At 38.9% G+C, this 24,742-nt stretch overlaps 1 protein-coding gene across 4 annotated transcripts in view; it reads left to right on the top strand.

Annotated features, from left to right (window-relative positions):
- Positions 1-24,742, top strand: part of SH3RF1 (SH3 domain containing ring finger 1) — a 178,651-nt gene that overhangs the window by 98,276 nt on the left and 55,633 nt on the right. For all 4 annotated transcript variants that reach the window (XM_078069425.1, XM_036087549.2, XM_036087548.2 and 1 more), the window contains 2 exons: positions 12,782-13,057; positions 13,869-13,964. In XM_078069425.1, coding sequence (XP_077925551.1) covers positions 12,782-13,057; positions 13,869-13,964 — 372 coding nt within the window. The remainder of the gene's footprint in view (positions 1-12,781; positions 13,058-13,868; positions 13,965-24,742) is intronic.

The raw sequence follows: 24,742 nt of genomic DNA, 5'->3' as shown, positions 1-24,742 counted from the left end.
ATATATGTGATAAAAGGTACAATAAAGCCAACAGAGAACAAACAAAGGTTTTCGTAAACAAAACCTTCTGAGGCTGAAAAGGAAAATATATATCGATATTGGACAATAAGGGAGGGACTTGGGAAATATGATGTTTGAATTGTGTCTTGAAGGCTGGATGGACTTCTCACAAGTGGACATGCAATCTGGGGAAGGGGGCTTTTTGGGTGGAGGGAATGGTAGAGAAAAGTCCCAGAGGTTGGGTGAAAAAAGGATCATATTTAGGGAACTAGAGGGAATCTAGTTTGGTTAGACTATTAGATACTTGTTGGAGAGGAGTGTGAGGTATTTGAGAAGATAGTTTGGGGTCAGACTGTGGGCATCTTAAGTGCCAGAGAGAAGGGTTTGAACTAAATTTGCTAGAAATGGAATTAGGAAAAGGTTGATCAGACAGATGATTTGGTAAAAGCTGTATTTTAAGAAGATGAATCTGGCAGATTTCTGTAAGATGGAATGAAGTAAGAGGCCGCCAGAAAGCAGTCATCCAACGAGCTGATTCTGTGCCATGTGTTGGGCTGTCAGGATACAGAGATGAACGCTATCCAGACCCTGCCCTCAAGTTACTCCCATCCTGGTGCACATGAAGAACTAGCTGTTTTACCCAAAGAAACATTTAGTTAGACAATTTTTTAAAAACATACAGGTGTAGTATTTTATATTAGTAGATGTATTTTATTTTAAGATTTTATTTATTTATTTGACAGAGAGAGAGAGATTGAGAGCGAGAAAGCACAAGCAGGGGGTGTGGCAGGCAGATGGAGAGGGAGAAGCAGGCCTCCCCGCTGAGCAGAGAGCCTGATGTGGGACTCGATCCCATGACCCTGGGATCATGACCTGAGCCAAAGGCAGATGCTTAACCAACTGAGCCACCCAGGTGCCCCTATGTTAGTTGATATTTTAAAACTGTAATTTAATTTGTTGCCAATGGCTATCTCAGATGATCAATTTCTCATTATCTCAAATTTTCTATTACAAATATAGCTTGAATGATCTTTTATCTTCTTTGTGCAGTATGTATTAAAGGCTTATTGAAAGTAGTCTTGGATGCACACATATGGACTCTGCACTTAATTTTTATATTCTTTGCTATATATTTAATCACCTAGAAATATAAAAAACAATATATCATTTTTATATAATGGTTCATTTTGGTTGAAAATATCTGTAATTCATATCCTGCTGTTTAATTATTTAGGGGAAATAGAAGAGTTGGATTTGGGCTTCTCTGTGTTGGATTAGTTAGTAAATCTTTCCCCTTAAGTTTCTCTTATTTCATATTTTTAGTAATCAATATACTTAAATTGAAATTGTTTTTAGAGGGGAGCTTCAATAAACTACTTGTTTTAAAATAATTATGTTTGTAAAATTATCCATTGCAAATATTTTTTTCTTCACAGTAGTATTTCTTGTGCAGTCCTATGATAAGAAATTATATAGCAAAAGCAATTTGCATTTTCTAGTAACCCTCATTTAAGTATTGCAGAATATTTACAGGTATTTTTAAAGTATCATTTTATAACAGACTTAATCAAAGGTAAAAGAGTTTTGTTGACAGAACTCTAAGATTGTCTCTATATTCAGTTAATACTTTAAAATTTTTTGAAAGCCAAAATTCCAAAGCATATGCATAGATAGGGTTTTTTTTCTTTTAATGAAGACTTAATTATGTTTTAAAGATCTTGATTCTACCCTATGGGTTTCACAGGATTGGTTTTATATCCTTGTAATAGATTTATTTCAAAGTAAGAGGATATTATCCTGCAGTAATTACTCAGTCTTCACTATGTAAACTTCATATTAATTAACTGGCAGAACACTCCTATGGAGAGTAGTAACAGTAATACACAGTAATATTATGTCTTACTTTTTTTTTTTTTTTTTAAAGATTTTATTTATTTATTTGACAGAGAGAGAGCGAGAGCAGGAACACAAGCAGGGGGAGCGGGAGAGGGAGAAGCAGGTTTCCCGCCGAGCAAGGAGCCCGATGTGGGGCTCGATCCCAGGACCCTGGGATCATGACCTGAGCCAAAGGCAGACGCTGAACGACTGAGCCACCCAGGCGCCCCTATGTCTTACTTTTTGACATAAACAAAAATAATGAGATAAAAGTGACCTGGTGTGCCTGACCACAGCTGAGCTTGCCTCTACTTTTGTTAATATTGCAACAGGTTGTGATAGATTTTGGAGTTTGAGGCTGGCTTGATTGGATTTCTACAAGCTAATTCATATTCTCATTTTGTTTTTCCAAATGTCCCCTCCCAGCTCACTCTCCCATACCTTAGTACTTTCTTTATTCTTGAGATTCCACTCCTAAAAAAGAAACAAATGACAAAATCATCAAGAATTAAATTATTCTTTCAAATGGTCTGATTGCCAAAGAAATCATAGCATTACTAGAGATCACGTGTCATAATCTTTGCTCATTTGCCTTTGGGCAGAACAAAACTTGTGAGACTGTCCTATCTTTTAAGTCTCCAGTGAAAGAGATACCATAATCCATTGCAATATTTAACAACCCTCACTGTCAGGAAATTCTTTTATCCAACTTAAATAATGCATGCATCAATTGAAGCCTTTATTTTTTTCTTTAGTGAATATGAAGCCCACTTACTTATCTTATGTAACACCATTTCGTTGTATTTGAATACTTACTTTAATACTGACCCACTGATACATCTCACTTTCTGCAGCTTTTCCTTCATATTTTCCAACACTTTTATCTTCTACGCCACTCCCCACGGAACACGATGCAGCTCTCTGTTCACTTTGTTTATGGGATTCAGAATGTAACCTGGACATCTAGTGAGCACTGACTGGTACAAAGTGCCGGGTCAGATTATAGCAGAGACCCTACATTACATACACATACTCTGTACATTGGTGATGAATTTCCTTTTCGAAAAGTTGCCATCTTTCTAGGCACTAATCTCCATACCTCTGGACTTCAGATTTCTTGTTTTGCCATTTTCTTGATTGCCATAAGTTGTTATTCACTGTGATACTTTTGTATCTTTTCCTCCATGTGCATACATGGTCACATATTTGTTATATGTGGTTATTTCTCATTTTTTTTTCTAAGTGCTGCTACTGGTTTATTTTTTATATATTTTAATATTGAGATAAAATTTACATATGTGAATTGCAGTTCTTAAGTGTACAGTTTAATATGTTTTGACACATTTGTATACCTAGATAATCAACATCCCATTCAAAATATGAATCTATCTCTAATCTCAGAAATTTTCATCACGCACCCTTCCATTCATTCCCCAACCCCTATAGACCACTACTGTTCTGATTTCTATTACAGTAGGTTGGTTTTACTTATTCTGGAAGTCATATAAAGTGTAATTATATAGTATTTTGATTTTTTTTCACTCATGTGTATCAGTAATTTTTTTTTATAACTAAGGATTTCATTATTCTCTTGTTGATGGACATTTGGTTTTCAGTTTTTGGTATTATGAAGAGTGCTGCATTGAGAGTTTCTGTTATGGTCTTTGTGTGGACATATGTCTTCATTTCTTGGTTAATACCTAGGATTAGAATTGTTAGGTCATAGAGTAGGTGTATGAATAACTTGATAAGAAATTGTCAGTTTTCCAAAGTGGTTTTACCATTTTTAGACTTCCACTACCAGTGTATCTGAGTTCTGTTTGCTCTGTATCTTTGACAACATTTTCTGTTGTCAGTCTTTTTCTTTTTTTTTTTTTAAGATTTATTTATTTGAGAGAGAGTGAGTGAGTGAGTGGAAGGAGGGGCAAGAGGAAAGTTGAGAGAGAATCCCAAGCAGACTCGGTGCTGAGCTCAGAGCCCGACACAGGGCTCAATCCCACAACCCATGGGATCATGACCTGAGCCAAAACCAAGAGTCTCATGCTCAACCAACTCAGCCACCTAGGCAACCTGTTGTCAGTGTTTTTAATTTTAATCATTTTAATGGTTGTGAAAGAATATCTCATTGTGGTTTTATTTTGCATTTCTCTGATGACTAATGACGTTAAATACCTTTACATGGCTATGTAGTAACTTCCTTTTTGAATTATATCTTCAGGGGCGCCTGGGTGGCTCAGTTGTTAAGCCTCTGCCTTCGGCTCAGGTCATGATCCCAGGGTCCTGGGATCGAGCCCCGCATCGGGCTCCCCGCTCTGCGGGAAGCCTGCTTCTCCCTCCCCCACTCCCCCTGCTTGTGTTCCTTCTCTCGCCGTGTCTCTCTCTGTCAAATAAATAAATAAAATCTTAAAAAAAAAAAAAAAAAGAATTATATCTTCAAATCTTGTTTGTTTTTAAATTGCATTGTTTGTTGTTGATTTATAGAAGTTCTTTATATTTACAGATTAAAATCCTTTGTCAGTTATATATATTGCAAATATATTTTCCTTTGTGTGGCTTGCATTTTTATTTTTTTTAATTGTCGTTTGATGGACAGAATTTTTTGATTTTGATGAAGTCCAATTAATAAATTTTTATGGTTAATTTTTTTTTTAACCTACCTAATCTCTAAGATAATCTGTGCTTTCTTCTGGAAAACTTAGTTTTAACTTTTACGTTTGGTTTTGGGATTCATCTCAAATTAATTTGTGTGTGTGATGTGAGGTAGGAGTCAAGACTCATTTTTTCCCCATGTGGGCTTTTAATTATCCAAGAACCATCTGTTAAAAAGACTTTCTTTTCTTAAATTGAATTGCCTTGGCACTTTTGTCTAATTGCCCATATATGTGTGGGTTTTTATCTCGATGTTATTTTAACTCTGAAACTATGAACTATCTTTCATATATAATATCATGTCTAAATTTTATGAGCATCTCTCTCTGGGATATTAATGAAAACACTGGACAAAAAATAAAAAATCTAAAACCAGGCCGTTGAATTAGATTGAGGCCTTACCTGACCTTTCTATTTAATATTAAGAACCTGCTCCCACACACCCCCTGCCTCTGTATTTTTGACTCTCCCTACCTTTCTGGGTTTCTGTAAGGATTAGGCAAGGGCCATGCAGAGTTCTGATACACGGTCATTCTTCTCCATCTAGTCCCACGCCCCCACAGGCAGGTGGGAGGTTTAGGAAAGGACAGGGGCAGATTCATGCCAGGAATCAAACTGTTTTTCAAATAGACAGAAACTTGACCTTTTACCAGGAAACATCCCTCATCTTGCCGTGAGTCCCCAAGATGATAGCTCAAGTTACTGCAGAGAATTTTCCCAATAACTTTTCCTCCTCTTTGCAAAAATATATTGTAATTATTAAACGTGATGAAACAGAAAACTAATATTCAGGGCAATGAGTGACATAAATTTCCTGCATTTTATTTCTGTGACTGCATTCTCAATAGCTGTCTTCCCTTAGAGAAATTCAGTAAGATTTGTTTTCTTTAATGATTTGTCTGTCAGTTGGATACTCCCTTTTTAAGGCCAGCCAAGAAAAAAAGCTATATATCAACTACGTGACTATTTCCTCATAACCACCAGATGAGTTTGAAAGGAAAATATTTGTTTGCTGTGGTTTGCTATGTAATTTGTTTCACATTTTTCAGATGCCAGCATTTTGCTTAGTACAAACTCAACTGCCCATTTCCAGAATGGATCATGTTTTTAGTCATGTTTCCAGGGCACATTGAAGTGGACACCAGTTAGACTCGTTCACATTCCCCCAGGTTTTTCTGTGGCACCTTCGTGTGCTCCAGGTTTCCCAGCAGCCTTCAGAAACAGGGAATGAAATTCTTTCCTCAGTATTCCTGCTCCTCCCATGTCTCAGTGTCAAGCGCCCACCATACGCTGTGTTCCATAGGGGGCACTGAAGACAGTTTCACAAGGATGGGCTCACGGGCTGCCATTCATGAGGAGTACCAGAGGCACGGAAATATGTGAGTGCATATGTTGTGCAATACATTTAAGCTGGGGAGCCTGCTATCCACAGAATTGTCTTTTAAGTTGCTTTTCCTTTAGATACGGTATTTTTTACACTTAGCCATCCATATCATAGACCTCAGCCTAGAGATAAATTCATTTTTTAAATTTATTTATCCACCAAGAATTTATTCGCAGACGCTGAGGTTGTAGGTGCTCATGATCTAAAGATGGGTAACACATCGTCCCAGATCTCCAGGAGATTACAGTCTGGTAGGGGAAACAGGTTGTAAACTGAGTGAGATGAAAGCCATAGTAACAGGATGAGTAAGACATGCTGGAGGAGCACAAGAACAGCACTTTCTCCAGATTTGGGGCAGGGAAGGTTAGGAGACTCTTCCGCAAGGAGGTAGTGCCTGCACTGGGTCCTTAAGAACAGGTGGCCCCTACATCTGGGAAACAGAATCTGTCCTGTTGACCTGCACCAGAATGTATCTCTGATCTGGCCTTATTTACATCTGATTTCAAACAACAGAAGCAGTCATGCTAGATACGATAAAAATAGAAGTGAAATAAATGCAGTGTAATTACCAACTGTAGCTCTGTCAAGATGTATGTGTATAAGTGCTGGGGACTCTCCATGTAGGAAGGTGGACAGAGAGATGGGCTGCTTTTGAAGAATTTTGATGAAGGAGTATCTTAGTCCATTTGGGCTGCTATAATAAAATGTCACAGACTGGGAAGCTTATAAACAACAGAAATTATTTCTCACAGTTCTGGAGGCTGGAAGTCCAAGATCAGGGAGCCAGCATGGTTGCATTCTGGTGAAGGCCCTCTTCCTGGTTCATGGCTGGTGCCTGCTCACTGTAGCCTCACAGGACAGAGTAGCTAGGGAGCTCTGGGAGCTCTCTTTTATAAATGCACTAATCCCATTCATGAGGGCTCCACCCATAAAACCTAAGCACCTCTCAGGGGCCCCACCTTCTAACACCATCACCTTTGATGGTTAGGATTTCAGCAGTGAAATCTGGGGGGACACAGATGTTCAGACAATAGCCAGAGGGGATGGCCTGTTGGAGGTTGGAGGTGATGACCACAGACTGGTTTACTTGCTGACAGTGGAAAACATGAAGTGGAACAGTCATTGCAAAGGGGGGGGCCATAAAGCTGATGGTTTAGGACACCAATTTGATTGGAGAGATAATTGGGAATTGTTTCCAGATTTTAAAGACACAGGTGATATGGATAAGATCATGTTGCAGGAATTATTCTTGCTACTGTGGTTATATTCTGCTTGTTCTCTTCCTACCTCTCAAATTCTTAGGGTTTTTTTTTTTAATCCCCTAAATCTAGATATTTCCTAAGCCATGTGCTTTAGTCCACTTCTCTCCCTGTAACAGTGCTTTTCAAACTGTGCTCTTGAGTGCCCCTGTGGGCACTCCTGGCAAGTAGGAGAGGGGAGCCATGGTGGCCCTGATTCCACCCCACGGGGTTGTATTTATCTATTCTCTATACTGCAGTTCCTAGAAAAAAAATTAAGTCTCCTCTATCATTTTTTTCTTAAGTTTGGAAAACTCTGCTCTTTATTTTCTCTCTGGGTGTTTGAACGTGATCTTTTGACCTCAACTTATTTCATTCTGTATTTACATTTGATTAAGTATTGATTAAATAAATGATTATGTATTATCACTTGTTTAAGTAACAGTGAGAATACTGCCCAGGGAAAGCTGCTACTTTGTCTCCTCTCCTTTTAACCTTGGGTTTTTGTTTGTTTGTTTTTTTTTCTCCCTCCACCTTTCCCCTAAACCATTAATATTATTAAAACAACAAGGCTGAAAGCTATAACTGGCTGATTGCCGTTTAGTCATGAGTCAGGATAGAAACTCCGTAAGGGCTTATGGGTTGGGTTGTAGGAGCCGAGGGTGAGGAGAAGGAGCATGTAAGAGTGTATGGAGTGTAAGCAGGAGCTGGGTGCACAGGGCACAAAGCTGGCCTCAGTCAGCCCACTTTCTGAGGCAGGTTGGTACCGGAACCACGTCAGGAGTAGAGGAGAAGGACAGGCAGCCTGCAAAGAGTCTACTTAAGGAAAAAGCTGGAGAAAATGAGCATGCAAGAGGACAGTAAAACAGTAAAATAAGGACAAAAAGACAAGAAAAGTGAATGAAGAAAACATGTATTTCTTCATTTTTGTTTATTCACAACTGCCATCCTCAAAGTGCTGGTAGATATGATTACAGTTAGTCTGATGAGAAGATTTTATGTGACAAACTTGGGGTGGATAGCAGATAGTAGCTTAAGAAAGTGATCACCAGATAAAATGCCCCAGTACAGTGCTCTCCACAAATAAATTTTAAAGGAAAGAATGAATAAAAAGATGGGCTATATCATGGGATTATGGGATTCTCAGTCTCTACTGCTTTGGAAAAATAACTTGTAATACTGGATGTTTGCTATATTGAAATTGAAATATTTCAAGTGATGGTCCAATAATATTTGAGTAATAATCCAACCTAGACATCTTGAGAGTAATACTTAAGACTTATTAACTATTAAAAAATCAGTATTATTATGAAATACTATTGGTACATTCTGATAGATTTTCACTTTGTAGGGAAAAGCCAACATGTATTTTGTTGTACAAAGGACAGTTTGTTTATTTACTTATAAAAATATTTTATTTATTCATTTGAGAAAGAGAGAGAGAGGGAGAGATATCAAGAGAAAGCATGAGCTGGGGGGAAGAGGGAGAAGCAGGCTCCCAGCTGAGCAGGAACCCCAATGCGGGGCTCCACCCCAGGACCCTGAGATCATGACCTGAACTGAAGGCAGATGCTTAACTGACTGAGCCACCCAGGCACCCCTACAAAGGACATTTTAAAAAATCCTTTTCTGAACCCATTTTGCTACTTACTACTCTGTGTGTAGTACTTCCTATTATTGTAATTTCATTGTGCTTCAGTTCTTCTGGAAAGTTTTTGAAAGTCAAGTAGAAATCAGCCATAGTTTGTGGCCATTTAGATATAACTAAATTATTAAATTATACACACTGTGGTGCTGTTCCTACGGCAAGAGTATCTTCCAGATACTCTTTTTAGTAGGTCATTGAATCTTTTTTACTTTATGGAGCAGTAAGAAATGCATGAAGAGATTTGAATTTAAGGAGGCTGTCTTGCATGTATATCTGGGCATTGGCATTTAGAGTCTATAAAATAAATTGGCAGTGAATGTTTTATTTACCTGTCAGAATCTCAGCTACATCATCAAGTAGTACTTTGCCAGATATATTGGAATGCACTTGATGATACAAAAATGGAGTGTAGAGTGTTTAATCAAAAATATTTGTGTGCAGGTCTCATAAGGATTTTAATGTCATATTAAATATCTGTATACATAATGTAGAAGCAAAATTACTTGAAGAGTAAAACTGGCCAACTGTCATATTTATTCCTTTTCATATGAGCAAAGTAGTCCCTATTTGTTGAAATGTATTTCAGATTAAGAATTGTTATAATAGCTCACCTGTCTAAATTGCCAAGGTTTTTGATAAAGGTGGCAGCATGAATGACAGCTGCAAACCCAAGGTTAGACTGCAGAGTCAGTTTCTCTCTGGCTTTCTCTCCTTTTAAGCCTCCCTTTCATGTGTAGCCAAGTGAAATGTAAGCTCTGCGGATCCTCAGGGGCCTTGGCCTGATGAGAGGATACAGAAGAAAGGCAGCAGTTTGGAAAGCCTGCCGAAGGCACGGAGGGCAAAGGGCCCGGGCGATGACATGACTCCCAGACCTTTCTAAGGAGATGAATGAGAAGGCAGTGCCTCTGTGGGCCCCGGACGTATTTTACCCACAAGAGAAGTCCGAGGCTATCAGACCAATTGTTTTGGCTTTATCCTTCAGATGTTGCAAAAGGAAAATGCATTCTTTTATGGCTCTTCCAAGTCGTTTGGCCATTTATCCTTAATCATCTGCAGTCTGTGTGGGAATAAGCCTTTAAAAGATCACTGAACTTTGCTTGATTTGAAATCAGAGTAGAATTCATTTTATTTAATGTGGGAAACCTTCATTTGAGAAACTTGACACAAACTGGCTTTTTAGCCTCTTAGAATTTAATTGAAAAAGAACACCATAGAAAAACACAGCCAGATGCACAAATGTCTGCTCGTGGATTAGATTGCCATAAGCTTTATGATTCTTTCTCTGTGGTTATTGATCATTGAAATAGCCTTAGCAGTCAAGATTTAGCAAATCAGTGTGAATTAATAATTTTAGGTTGCAGTCTCAGAGATGTGACTAGGCTAACCATAATGTATATCACTGTTTTAAGTTTTATCCTTGCCATTCATTGTATTAAGAATGTGTGATGATTTTAGGAATACTTAATAGATTTGCTTTGCTGGAGAAGTTAATAAGTTCATTGGGCCACTGGTGTGTGGAAGTGATCTGTGAAGAAATAAATTCCTTCAGTTCCCACATAAGCATGTCACAAAAGAACCATACTGTGTTTTTTGGGGAATTTTACAGATCTCTTCAAGGAGCAGTTCAGAGTGGTTTCTAAGAGTGCTAAATGTGTATCTTAGTGCATGGATTTGGCTGGCATGGATTTGGACAGAGTGGGCCAAACAGAGCTAATTGAGGTGGGGGAAAAATCGAGAGAACAGGCCATAATGGTGAATAGAGTTATTTGTCACCGAGTTTGTAATAGGATTTTCAATTAATTCATGCAGGCTTCCAATGCCTTACATTAGCCCTGTCAAGATGAACTACAGCCACATCTAAAATGCCATCCCCTATTAAACCGTGCATGTCAGTGAATTTGTAATTTCTTCTGTTGAACCAGAAGATGAATGGATTTCACTTAGAAAACAAATGTGTGCTTCAGAAATGCACATTTCGAAATCCCAGTACTTCCTAGGAGGAACATTCTTTGCATTGCTATACAGTGAATATGTATTAAAAATGTAATTGCTATGTGAATTCATCCAAAAGGAAAAGCATCCAGCTGCATAGAGACGAATACATTTTCAGGTGCTGTGTTTCACTGGTGAGCAAGGCTTTTCATACTGGGCAGTGATGATGATGATAATAGTTCACGCATGTAGCACTTCCTAACTGCTGGGCCTTTTGTAGTGGTTTACATACATTAACTCACTAAATCCTCACAACAAGCCAAAGAAATTGAGGCACAGAGAGGTTAACTTTCTCAAGGTCACACAGGTAGTAAGTGGCTGAGCTGGGATTCAAACCCAGACATTCTGGCTTCTGGAGTCTGTATTTCCAACCTTACCTGAAACTCCCTGATCATTGTCCCATCAGCTATGTTCCAAGAGTTGGTTTATTACAGTACTTGTCAGTTCTCTGTCTCTGGCTTGATCACTCTTGCCCTCTTTCATAGTGATATTTGTTTCTGTGTTTATTTACTGTTATTTCCTCAAACCTATCTTGGGAAATATTGTTATATTATGATAACCAGACTTCCAGAAATAGGTAATAAAGTAGAGTGTGCAGTGAGGCATCTCTGTGAGAGTAGACAAAAATTAGAATCATTCCACAGAGTTGGACACTGAAGGGAATATGACTAAAGTTCACAGGATTGTGAGGCGCCAGAGTTCCTGATGGACATTTCCCTTCTGCAGAAACCAAAGGGCACAGCAGAATTGTTTATAAGATTAGGCCATGGCCGGATAACAGGAGTCATGCCTTCATAGGCAAGATCTTAAGGCAGGGTCCAAAAGTCAGAGGGCACATGAGGGTTGTCAGAACTTCTGGAAGGCTCAGCTCCTGCCTCCTCAGGATATTGGCCTCTCGAGCAGCCCTCATTAACCAAACGCAACATCACATGGATCAAGCCAACACAAGATGACTGCCAATAGCATTTTGAGAGCCAAGAATTGGCTATTCCTCTTAAGCCAAACAAAAATATTTAACAAAAAAAGTTTGGCTTAGGAGTAGGCCAGACTCTAAATCTCTGACTAGAAACCAAAGTAATTTTTTTTTTTTTTTATTTGACAGAGAGAGACACAGCGAGAGAAGGAACACAAGCAGGGGGAGTGGGAGAGGGAGAAGCAGGCTTCCCGCAGAGCGGGGAGCCCGATGCGGGACTCGATCCCAGGACCCTGGGATCATGACCTGAGCCGAAGGCAGATGCTTAATGACTGAGCCACCCAGGCACCCCCAAAGTAATTTTTAAAAACTATATTATGAAGTTCTGTTGCCTCTGGGGTATAAAACTTCGATCCATTTTTTGGGGGGCTTGGGGAGATGGAAGAGCCCAGGGAGAGGGCAGTACTATGAGTAGTGCTTCCTATTTACTTCATTAGAAAGATTAGGCTGTAAAAAATTTTTCAAGTAGTTTAGGCCTGTGCTTTGCACATAGCTGTCAGCCTGACCCCATTCTGTCCATTTCCTACTCTAATGCCTGACACTTGCTTCTTACCACGGCCATCTGTATTTCAGACCTGTGAGGGCTTGTCATTCATTGCCTGATGGACATAGCAGTTGAACCTCTTTACATGTTATTCAAGACCCTCCATGAGTTAGCTTTTGCCTACTTCTACACTTTATATTCCATAATTCCTCTCCATGAACACTGCATTCTTTATAAAACGCCAGTCCCTTTGCACAGCATGCTCGTGTCTTTGCTGGTGCTGTCCCCTCTGCTTTGAATGCCTCACTTTTCTCTTTTATTCTTCCACTCCAGCTTTGCCTGGCTAACTCCTGTGTTTCCTTGAAGACTTGGCTCATGTGTCATCACTTCCTCCCGGAAGGGTTTCATTTTCCCACCCACTAAACTCCAGAGACCTGCATGCTATGTTGAGTTGATTTTGACTAAAAAATATAATACAGTTAAATTTTCAGACATTTTTGGACCATCCTTTAATTAAAAACTCATCTCTTTCCTTAAGGGTATACCTCAGTTACCTTGTGCCAAAGCGTTGTACAACTACGAAGGGAAAGAGCCTGGAGACCTTAAATTCAGCAAAGGTGACATCATCATTTTGCGGCGACAAGTGGATGAAAATTGGTATCATGGGGAAGTCAACGGGATCCATGGCTTTTTCCCCACCAATTTTGTGCAGATTATCAAACCGTTACCTCAGCCCCCACCTCAGTGCAAAGCACTTTATGACTTTGAAGTGAAAGACAAGGAAGCAGACAAAGATTGCCTTCCATTTGCAAAGGTAAATTTAGAATGAGATTTTCTGTTTGTCAACTCTTCCTTTGGACCTGGATACACAGGAATATGGCTTGTATTTTCTTTTGTAAAAAGATAAAATAGTTTTAGTATTTCACTGTGCTTTTAAAAATACCTGGAAGCAGTTTTCTTAAAGTCATAAAAAAATAATTTTGTGCATAGGCTGTTCTTATATGAAAGATAATTTTGGTTGATGTTCTGTTTGTTATCATTTTCATATTTAGAGCCTAAATGCAATTCTAAGCCACTTTACAGGGTGCGTGTGCCACTCAGGGATTTTAATTTACTGAATTATGAATAACAAAATGAAACATCATTATTTCCTTATTTTATACATAAATTTCTCTGCTGAAAGCACACAGGGGTATATCTACTGAATTGATAAAACGCTTTAGAACTTTAAGTAGATAAACACAATACTGTTTTTTTAAAAAAGAAAAGCAGTAGGATATGCATTTAAATGGGCATTTGGTATATTATCAGAGAGAACATGAGAAGAGCCTGAGGATCAATCTAACACAGAAGCTCAAGAGCCTGGGATGGGTAGCATTTGAAGTTGTAAAAAGCAGCGAGCCCCTGTATAGAGGGAGTACATAGTTTTACAACTGCCTGAAAGGACCAACTTGATTGATAATGGCCACTTAGTTTGTGACAACATTGGATTCATGTACTAAAGACATGTCGTAGCATTTTAATTCATGTACTCTTAAAACTTGGGCGGCCCCTTTATTGAAAAGGAAAATTAAATGACGAGCTTAACGTGGGATCAAGTAGACTAATGTTTGCTCTTTCTTCAGGATGATGTTCTGACTGTGATCCGTAGAGTGGATGAAAACTGGGCCGAAGGAATGCTGGCAGACAAAATAGGAATATTTCCAATTTCATATGTTGAGGTAAGTTAATCTGTAGAAAATTCAATCATGGTAGTACTCAGCTTAGTAAACAAATCTTACTTATGCATTTTGGGTATTAAGATGTCCTCCCAGGGGCATCTGGCTGGCTCAGTCGGTAGAGCATGCGACTCTTAATCTCAAGGTCATTGGGCGTGGAGCCTACTTAAAAAAAATTTTTTTTTAGTTAAAATTTTTTTTAATTAAGAAAAAAGAAGCCCTCGCAATCATTTTGCAATATATACACAGAGCAAATCATTAGGTTGTACACCTTAAACAAATACAATGTTATGTGTCAATTATATCACAATAAAACTGGGGTAAAAAAAAGAAAGACAAAAACTCAGCCTACAGAAGAAGGAGGAGGAGGAGGAGGAGGAAGAGGAGGAGGAGAAGAAGAAATCGTCTTCACCACACAAAGCACCAGGAATGCCCTGTTCCAGATCACTGGATGGATTAGGAAGAATTGCTCCATCCTGCCTACAATTACTGAAGACTCTGAAATGTTTGAAACTCTTCACTGTGTCCCCCTGCTAAAAGCATTCCTGTGTCTTGTTAAATGTTACTGTATGCTTCCTATCAGTACCTATATTGTTTCCAGGTGTTCTATTCCATTTGCCAACTTTGGGAACAGAAGGTTGATAAGTTCTGAGTAAGGTGGGAGGTGAGTGTATGATTGTTTACTTATTTCTTTTCATTATCTGCCACATCATCAGAACTAGAACGGTGATTTGCAGAGTAGGCCTCTAATAAACATGACGTAAAAGAATGAATATTCCCCCACGTTATACCAGCAATACCTTAGTCCCTCCCCTCCCCTCCTCCCTTTTTAATCAGCTTTACTCAGGAAGGTTATGGCCAGCCTGATTCAACGAAGTCTTTATAGAGAGTATGGTTCTCTTAAAGAATAACACAAATTAAAAATGAAATAGGATGTTACAATTTATTGTAACATTACATTATAAGCCTGCATTACATCATATGTCATAAATATTCATGTCCTTTAGTCATAAGAATTTCTTGCTGAAAACAAATTGAAGGCATTTTTAAAGAATGAAACACAGTGCAAACAACGATACAAAGTTAGCTGAGGTCACAGAAGGATTCTAGAAGAAGTGAGTTCTTAGTGGATGTCTGTGTGATGGATAAATAAACGTTAACCAAGAGTAATAGAAGAGGTGCATTTTTATGGCAAGGAGAACATCCATGCAGGAAGACTGGCATGTGCAAGAGCCAAAAAGTAAGAGAGAACAGGTTGTTTGGGGAAATTAAAAGTAATTCTGTCGTTTAAGATATCAAAGCATGTATCTTAAGCATGTAAAAAAGAAAAACCTCCATTACTTATTTTTCCATCTTTTTATCTGAGGCATTTGTTTTGGCATGATTTTGAAAACTAAAATGACAAATCCTGTCATTGTAGTTAAAGTTTTCATTAAAAATCAGTTTGACTACCGTATGCCCATGGAAAAATAATTCAAACCATGTATGAGCCTTGATTTTTATCCATATGTTCCTATTTATTGAAACATTTTTTTCTCCTTTGAAAGTAAACAACAGAAGAAAAATTCCTAACTCTCGGGCAATCCTTCCTGTATATTATTTTTATATTCTAGCTGTGGGTCATGGAAAATTACAAGCATTTCCAAGTATTTGAATAGTTACACTGAAAAGCATGGGTAAGCACGAGATTAGTAATGAAAGCTTGTCTTTACTTGTTAGGTATTATCAATATTACATGCCAATACTTGGTTTGTGATGCATGAAAAAGGATTGCTATACTTTTTTGTTATTGAGCAGGTGTAGAATTGTGCAGATAGGCGTAAAAGATCCACCCCTGGCAAATCCAGAGTCATTTTGAGTCACTCAGGTCATTAGGATTATTTATTCTAACTTAAGTTGGAAAGATAAACTTCTGCCCAAGTGGAAGGTATTTTCATTCTTCTGCCTCCTTTCTTTCAAATGAATATTTTTCTCATTTGAACCAGAATTTTGCCAGTTGAGACGGGATAAACAAATCATCTATCTCTAAGAGACTATAAACATTTCTTTGATGTCAGGCCATCAGATTGAAGTTTCTGGTAGGAGCAGAGCATCTGGGGATTAGTAACACCTGGTTTAGCCTTCAGGGGAATTGGGGGGCGGATTTCAATAGCAACCTATCAAAACTCAACTATTTAAATAAAGTATAGACTGTGTTACAAGGCAGTCTTAGATGGGGTAAAGCTAACTATAAGGAATCAAAAACTGAGCCTTTTTCCTGAAATGGTCTTTCTCTTGCTCTGACCCATTTAGGGTCCAGACTATCCCCAGTATAAAAACAGGCTGTGTTATAAAAAGCCAGGTGTAAAACATTCTCTTGTATCTTATAAATATACATTTAAGTCTCCATGATTGTTAGGTGCTTTTGCTTTTTTCACAGTGCTCCAAAAACTGTTACCTTCCCCCCTCCCCCAGATGTTCTGAGAGGATCAAATGTATAACATATTTTGAAGGGTCTGGCACTGCTGTGTTTTATGCATAGTGGTTTGGAGCTCAGATTAGACTGTAATCCAGAATATGGCAGAGTATAGTAATGATCAAATAAAAGAATCTCACTACTACATATAATGAAAGAAATGAGTTCAGAATTGAATTCTGAGTCTCAGAGTGACATCTTTGATCTCCACAGGCCTGTCAGCAGAAGCGGGAACTCCCCCTCAACTCCTGCTGGTTGGCTTTGCTAATGGAAATGCTCAAGGAACTTGGTTGTGGCAGAAACTCTACACAGAATGGGCTTAGGGATAGGATTGTGGACCTGGAGTAGAATCACGGGGTCAGAGGTTCAGCTGTGGAATTAGGGGGTGGGATAAATTGAAAGGAGCTGAGTATTAGAGGTGGGTAAAGAGAATTGAGTGGGAGGATTGAGACATTGAGAAATAGAAATGCTGCTGGAATAGTTTACCCTTCCTTCTTGTCTTCTTTCTCTTTTTCTTCTCCCTTAACATCCCATAACTGTGTAGTACAATCTGCACCTATATTAGAATAAGGTAATAAAACTGTGGTGTGGTATAGCCACAAACAAATGACCTTTTATTAAAGTACAAAATTCTTCACGGTTTGAACAGAGTGGGAGCCTCTGGTTAAGGAGAATGAGTAGGGCAAAGAATGGCTGTATAAGTGGCCTTGATTTCTTCCCTTGGAGCCTTTGTTTAAGCTCCTAAGATTGAGGTTGAGCTGTAGAGGTTGTGGATTCTCTTCTGCTTAGACAGGATCTGCCTAGACTTGAGGAAGCTGGAAATTTGGAAGGGGCAGGGGTTTCTTAGGGAAATCTGAGGAATTCTTGAAGACACCATGCCAGGATATGTATAAAAGGGTGTATTTGTCAAGGACTGAATGCAGTATAAAAAAGAAATCAGTAGCTTTCTTCTTTATTTGTTCAAAAATACCACTCTTCTGCAAAATAGGATGGAAGACTTGAACAATGTCATTAATTCAGAGCTGAGTCATTCAAGTTTAGCAGTCGTTTGAACAAGTATGACAGGATTCTTAGCAAGCAAAAAAGTTTGAATGAAGTAAATGCTAAATATGGGATTTGGGATGTTTTCAACCATTGTGCATTGTAGGTTCTGGTGAACTATAAATTTTTATTAATTTTATCATTTTATTTTGATTCTTAGTCATTCATTGCAAATATCACTTGCCAAGTTTTTTTTAACAGCAGCAAAAAAATTATTTAGCAACCTGCTCCTCTGCTATATAGATGTAATATAAAAATAAACATTCCTTATGTGCAGATGTAATGAAGTAGGTATGGCCCAATAGACAACTATGCTTACTCCTTAATTACTGCCAGAAAGAAGGGCTATGTTTCTCATTTTTTAGATCTCTGTCACTTCTTCTGACAGACTTTTCCTCACCACCTTATCTAAAGTAGTTCCTCCTTTGCCAGTTGCTTTACCTTCCACACCTGGTGGTGTGATTGTGAGGAAAAACTCGTACTCTGAATCCAGATGGCTGGGATTCAAGTCTTTGCTCTACCACTAAGTGTCTAAGTGACTTTGGTCCTCGTCTCTTCATTTGTACAATAGAACTACTTCATACGGTGGGTTAATTCCAAGATACTTAAAAGCAGTGCTGTAGTGCCTAGTCAGGGCTGTTTAAGTGATAGCTATGATTATTATTCCCATTGTTATTATTCCTTTATAGCATTTTATATTCTCTTCAACTATTTTGAGTTACTTGTTGATGTGGTTACTGTCTCCCTGCTCCTATTAGGAAGTGAGCTCCTAAGGGTAGCACCTTATCTTCTTTCTGGTTTACCTTGGTCCCTTGAGGTCCTTGTATAGCACCTGCCCATTATAGGCTCTCAATAAATATTAGCTCTAAGAATGAATAAACATTGTGCAAGACTGTTGAATCTCAGATCTGTACCTCTGAAACAATGCAATATATGTTAAGAAAGAAAAAAAGAAGAAGAATGTAGCAGGAGGGGAAGAATGAAGGGGGGGAAATCGGAGGGGGAGAAGAACCATGAGAGACGATGGACTCTGAAAAACAAACTGAGGGTTCTAGAGGGGAGGGGGGTGGGAGGATGGGTTAGCCTGGTGATGGGTATTGAGGAGGGCACGTTCTGCATGGAGCACTGGGTGTTATGCACAAACAATGAATCATGGAACACTATATCTAAAACTAATGATGTAATGTATGGGGATTAACATAACAATAAAAAAATTTAAAAAAAAAAAGAATGAGTGAACAACCTAACAACCTTTAGAGTGAAAGGTTTTAAACCAAAACCAGATTGGTTTTTAGATGTTGACAAGTTTTACATTTTTCAGCTAATACTCCCATCTTTCACTACCTAGGCATCTAGTTCATCATTGATTTATCTTAGTGTTATTTCAGGAAGTTCCATTTCTCAACGCCTAAAAGGTCTGTTGTGTGACCTTAGTGAGATTTTTTTTCTTTTTAATTAATGAGGTTGGGTGAGTATTTGGTTGTGCCTACTTTAGAATTTTTCCAGACCAAATAATGGTAACTGTATTCTGTGGATTAGATCTTGAAGCCTTTACTGATTATTTATCTCTAATATACAGATGACTCCCTAGTACTTTCTGAGATGAATTTTCACCTGCTTAGGATTATTTCTTTGGCTCCCTTGAGGAGAGCTGGGTGACCTTATTGTCAAGGTTCTTCATTTTTTAAAATAACATTATTGGGTTATAAGTGCTATACAATAAGCTGCACATATTTAAAGTATACAATTTGATGAGCTGTTATTTGCTGTTTTCAACTTTTAGGAGAAAACCACAGGCAAATCTCGGGAGATGTTGGCTAGGGAAGAGAATTAAGTGTTATCAGCCTTAACAGGGAAAAATCATATGTGCCGGTCTCAGAAAGCACAAGTGGCCTTAAGGACAGGAGTGCTAGCTTTCTCTTCTACAGATTCAGGGAATTGGGAGATATCATCTGTGCTCCAGGAAATAAGAGGTAGAGATTTAGGTACATAGTTGGAAGTTGCCAAGGTGACTGACCCTTGAAGGAACTCAGAATAGCAATAACTTTCTTTCTTAACCTAAAGCCTTTGCTCCAGAGAATAATAAGAGCAGAAGACCAAAATAATAGTCTTTTTTATTAGAGAGAGAGAGAGAAAGGAGAGAGGGGAATGCGGGGAGGGGCAGAGGGAGAGGGAAAGAGAGAATCTTTTTTTTTTTTTTTTAATTTTATTTATTTATTTGACAGAGAGAGAGCGAGAGCAGGAACACAAGCAGGGGGAGTGGGAGAGGAAGAAGCAGGCTTCCTGCTGAGCAGGGAGCCCAATGTGGGACTCGATCCCAGGATCCTGGGATCATGACCTGAGCCGAAGGCAGACGCTTAACGACTGAGCCACCCAGGCGCCCAGGAAAGAGAGAATCTTAAGTAGTCTCCAGACCCAGTGCATGAGCCCCACCTGGGGCTCGATCTCACAACCCTAAGATCATGACCTGAACCAAAATAGAGTCAGACGCTTAACAGACTGAGCCACCTAGGTACCTCCAAAATAGTAGTTCTTGATTATTAATCTTGGCTTAATAATCAGAGTTGATTGAGCAGTTTAAGAAAATATTGTATCATCTGTCTTTTTCAGTGTATTCTTTTCTTTTGAAATTACAAAGTAAAATGTTCAATTAATTGAAAAATTTTTTTAAGATTTTATTTATTTATTTGACAGAGAGAGAGAAAACAAGGAGGGAGAGCTGCAGGCAGAGGGAGAGGGAGAAGCAGGGAGGGCTCAGCAGGGAGCCCAATGCCAGGCTCAATCCCAGGACCTTGAGATCATGATCTGAGCTGAAGGCAGATGCTTAACTGACTGAGCCACTCAGGCACCCCTGAAATCATTTTTAATAAAAGAAATGTAGAGGGGCGCCTGGGTGGCTCAGTTGGTTAAGCGACTGCCTTCGGCTCAGGTCATCATCCTGGAGTCCCGGGATCGAGTCCCGCATCGGGCTCCCTGCTCAGCAGGGAGTCTGCTTCTCCCTCTGACCCTCCCCCCCCTCATGCTCTCTGTCTCATTCTCTCTCTCTCAAATAAATAAATAAAATCTTTAAAAAAAAAAGAAATGTAGGAAAATTGGGGGGAGGTTGGAGAAAATAACTATATTGCTTCACATCCAAATTTCCCCTTTAATTCTGAAGTAATTTAATTTTTATAAAAGAAACTTAGAGAAACTGTTGGAAAGTCAGAGAGGAAGAATTACTATGTTGCTTACCACACTTCTTCCTTCAGTTCTGAAGTAAATTAATTTTTCAAATGAAATTTAGAGATATTGTTGAGAAATCAATAAGGGAGAATTCTGTTGCTTAGCATCATACTTTTGTCGATAGAGAAATGCAGCAAGACTGAAGGGCACACCAGAGGCTTTTATTTGGGGTCTGAGAACTGCAATTCAAGAGACACAGATTCGAGGAGGAATTGAAAATGTGTTCCAAAGTGGGGAGAAAAGAGAAGGGCTTTTAAATGCAAGAGGGGATTTCCAGTAAAGCCACATAAATTGTTTGTCAAGATTTATGATTGGTGCTGACAGGTTGAAGCTATTCTTATCTGTACATGATTGGTTGCTAAGGGCTATCACTAAGCAAAAAGTCCATTTGTAAGTAAAAGAAAAAAGTTCATTTCTCTTGAAACGGCAGAGTTGCAGCTGGTGCCCCAGGACGCTTGTGGTTTGGCAGTGACCTGTATTTTAAAGCTTACCTTTTCTTTCAGGTGGGGACATGCAATAAGCCTTGCTTCCTTAATGGCCTCCTGGCTCCATTTTAAATAGCTCTCCTAGCAAGCCTGACTCCATTTTGATGCTTCTTTCACATTTCTCCCCTTTGATTGAGATCTTTCCTTGGAAAGATTTGGTGATCAGCTAGTAGGTCATCCAACATTAGTATAGGCATCCTCAGCTCTAGGAAGGCTCATTCTTAGAAAGTCACATCCCACAGAGAAAGGAAAGTAGAGGTAGGGTGATTGGTATGTTTGAGGAGAGCTTATGACCACATTTGCACAACAGGGAGGTTTTCAGGAGACAAGGCTTAGGCATTGTCCTCACTTGAGCAGTTTATCAAATTTATGATAGGAGTATCAAGAAGTCCAAGTGAGTAGGCTTGGCCTATCGTTTGGAGTTTTCGAGCAATAATTTTGGTTCCCTGAATCATGGTACAACATTGAGAAAGGCAAAGAGTTAATAGTTGCACTAAAACAAAGAATGAATAGATTAATAAAACAATGAGTAATATTATTTGTCGTCCCTTTCTTAGGATGGTCCCCATCCCAGTTGGAAACCAGCTGAATAAATATGGAAATCTAAGGTTAAACCAGCTTGTTATTCCAGGGGAATGAGTTCCTTTTAGGGATTTGGTGAGTTTGAAAAGCTTAGTTGAATCCAGGTGCAACAGGAAGTGTTTGTGATAGCACAGACCCCTCCTTGGGTATTCAATAGGTAGTCTAAAGCTATGTGGTTGTCAAGGACCACCCAGGAAGGAAAATCTAAAGATTTCTTTTGAGCCCTAATGACTCTAGCAGTTGATCTGCCCATTCTTTTTATAGTTTGGGATAGGTGTCATATCATGTATTTGTTCCATGCAGTTCCTATCCCAGCCAGGAGCTAAAAATTCCACCAAACTGGGCTGTTTCTGAAGGGTTGACCCCTCCAGCGAGGTCACAGGCTTGAGAGTGGCCACACCTGTTGTCCTCATATACAGAGGGATCTTCATCAGGGTAATCCTCAATTATATTAAGGACTCTCTTTTGTCTTCCTGGTTTCTGGGAACCTTGAGTTATTCATTTAAGAATTGTGAGTGGAGTTGTTAAATAACCCAGGAGACATTGTCCAGGGAGTCTTCAACTATCTAAACAATTGAATGTCTATGGTTTATTTTTATATGCACAGACAAATATGTGTCCTGAAGGTACACAAAGTACACCTGCCAGTGTCTGGTTATTTATAGATTCGTTTACCAGTATGGAAGAAGGCATATGATCAAACCAGGGATCTGTATGTAGGTTAACGTAATTATTTTTTCAGGCATTGAGTGGCTTGTTTGCCCAGCCTGTAGATCTCATTTCTAGTTGCGAAAAGGTGTTAAGCAGAGGGCCAGGGCAAGATATACTAGGAGGATATTTATTGTTGAGTGAAACCATTGATAAAGGAGAGTTCATGGATATTATAGGTACTTCTTCAGATAGGAGGAACCTCAAAGCATGGGGGATTTGTTTTGCCTGGCAGCAAAACTATTTTGACACGGTAAGTGGAGCTTGAAGGCGTTGTTTGATTTATGGTGCAATTCAGAAGGGATGAAAAATTATTAACAGGTATAACAAAGGGATCAGCTGTTTTACCATGGTTGGTAAGGGGCTGATGATGACATATCCAGCAATCAGATAAGTTTCTTGCTTTGGCCATAGTATGGGATAACCAAATAAGGGTACTTTTATGCCAAGTTTCCCTGTTGGCTGAGGACAAAATGAGTAGGATTAGGGGAATCATCTTTGGATATAGTAAAATCAGAACTCTTTAAACAGAGTTAAACAATTGAAACCAGGAGGAATAAGAAGAAATTAAGCAGAGTGCAGTTATTGCTGTAAAAAGGAGTAGGATACCAAATATTTCATGAATGTTCATTGGCTAAAGAGTTTAATATACAGGCCTGGTCCAGATTCTTGGAAAGCAGTCTACACCAGGTGTCATTTGCTTCTAATCCTGGCTGGGTGGTCTTCAAGGTGGTCTTGTGTTCTCTGGAGACTTTTAATTTGAGGTCCCCAAAGGCTGGGCATGACCATTCAGGAGTTTATGCCCTTTTAAAATTAATCCATGAGTCAATACCCTTGAGTTTAGCATCACAAGGATTGGTTAATAATTTGGTATGGTCCTTTCTATTGGAGCTGTAAGGTATCTTCGTGGAGATGATGTTTCCAATAAACATAATCACCAAGTTGGAGGTCATGGTAATGTATGTCTTTTTCTCCTGGGAGCATGCTGTGAAAAGATTGCTCTATGAGCTATATGTTAATTTTGAGGGCTTTTATGAGTTCCTTGCAGTAGATTAAAAGGTCTTCTTTTAACAAAAGTGGTTTGTACATTCCATCATCTAGCCTCATAGGTCTGCCAGTGATCATTTCAAAGAGTGACAACCTGCTTTTTCCTGTAGGTGTGGACCTAAAGTTGAGAGGCTCTTTAAAGGATTCTGTGCGTCTTGCCAGTTGATTTTTTATAATCCTATTTGTACATTCCACCAGTCCTGAGGACTGGGGTTGGTAAGCTCACAATGAAAGTGTAGGATGGGCCAGATTTTACAGATTGAATTACCTGACCAGTGAAATGGAAACCTCTGTCATTATGGAGCTCTGAGGGAATTCCCCAAGCAAAAATACTTTTTTTCTAATAATATTTTGCCTACTGATGAGGCTGTGGCTCTGTGGCATGGAAATGCTTCTACCCAATGAGAAAATATACAGATGATTACCCGTACAAATTTGTATCCCTAAGAAGGCAGCAACTGGATGAAGTCTATTTGCCATAAAACAAAGGGACCTGAGGGTAAGGGGAAATGTCCCATAGAGGTATGAATGAGTTTTCTAGGGTTATGTTTTGGACAAATTTGACATTTCTGGTATACTTGGGAAGGAGATTTGAGATAGGGCTTCCAGTAGTACTGTTTTCCCCATAAGATCATTATGTCAGTGTTCCAATCAGTTAAGTCATGGGTATATTTATTGTTAATACAGGGGGGACTGGCCATCCATTTGGACCTATCCATAAATTGTTTTTTGGTTTATTTTATTTTTTTAAAAAAGATTTATTTATTTATTTGAGAGAGAGAGAGAGATAGTGAGAGAGAGCACGAGCAGAGGGGGAGAGGGAGAAGTGGGCTCCCTACTTCCCAGGGCCCTGGGATCATGACCTGAGCCGAAGGCAGACACTTAATGACTGAGCCACCCAGGCGCCCCGCTTTTTGTTTTAAATTTGCATCCTTGTTCAACACATTTTTTCTTATTTTGTTGGGCAGCCAAATGTGCTGTTAGAAGTCCATCATATCAATAAAGGACTCAGCCAAGGTTAAGGATGTCCTGATTATATTAGGGGGTGAATTGAGGGCTGCTCTCTTGGCAGCTGCATCAGCCAAATGCTTTCTCTTACTTTCTTCTGTATTTGCCATAGAGTGTGTAGGAGTTTTTATAGGCTAGAAGTTTAGGTAATTGAATGGCTTCTTAAAGGTTTAAAACACAAGTGCTATTTATTTTTTATCTTTTGTCCAGAGGAGGTCAGAAAACCTCTTTGT

Source organism: Halichoerus grypus, chromosome 3 (assembly GCF_964656455.1).
Source record: "Halichoerus grypus chromosome 3, mHalGry1.hap1.1, whole genome shotgun sequence".
Lineage (NCBI taxonomy): Eukaryota > Metazoa > Chordata > Mammalia > Carnivora > Phocidae > Halichoerus > Halichoerus grypus.
The sequence above is the reverse complement of the archived record's forward strand: the minus strand, read 5'-3'. Positions and strand labels throughout refer to the sequence as shown.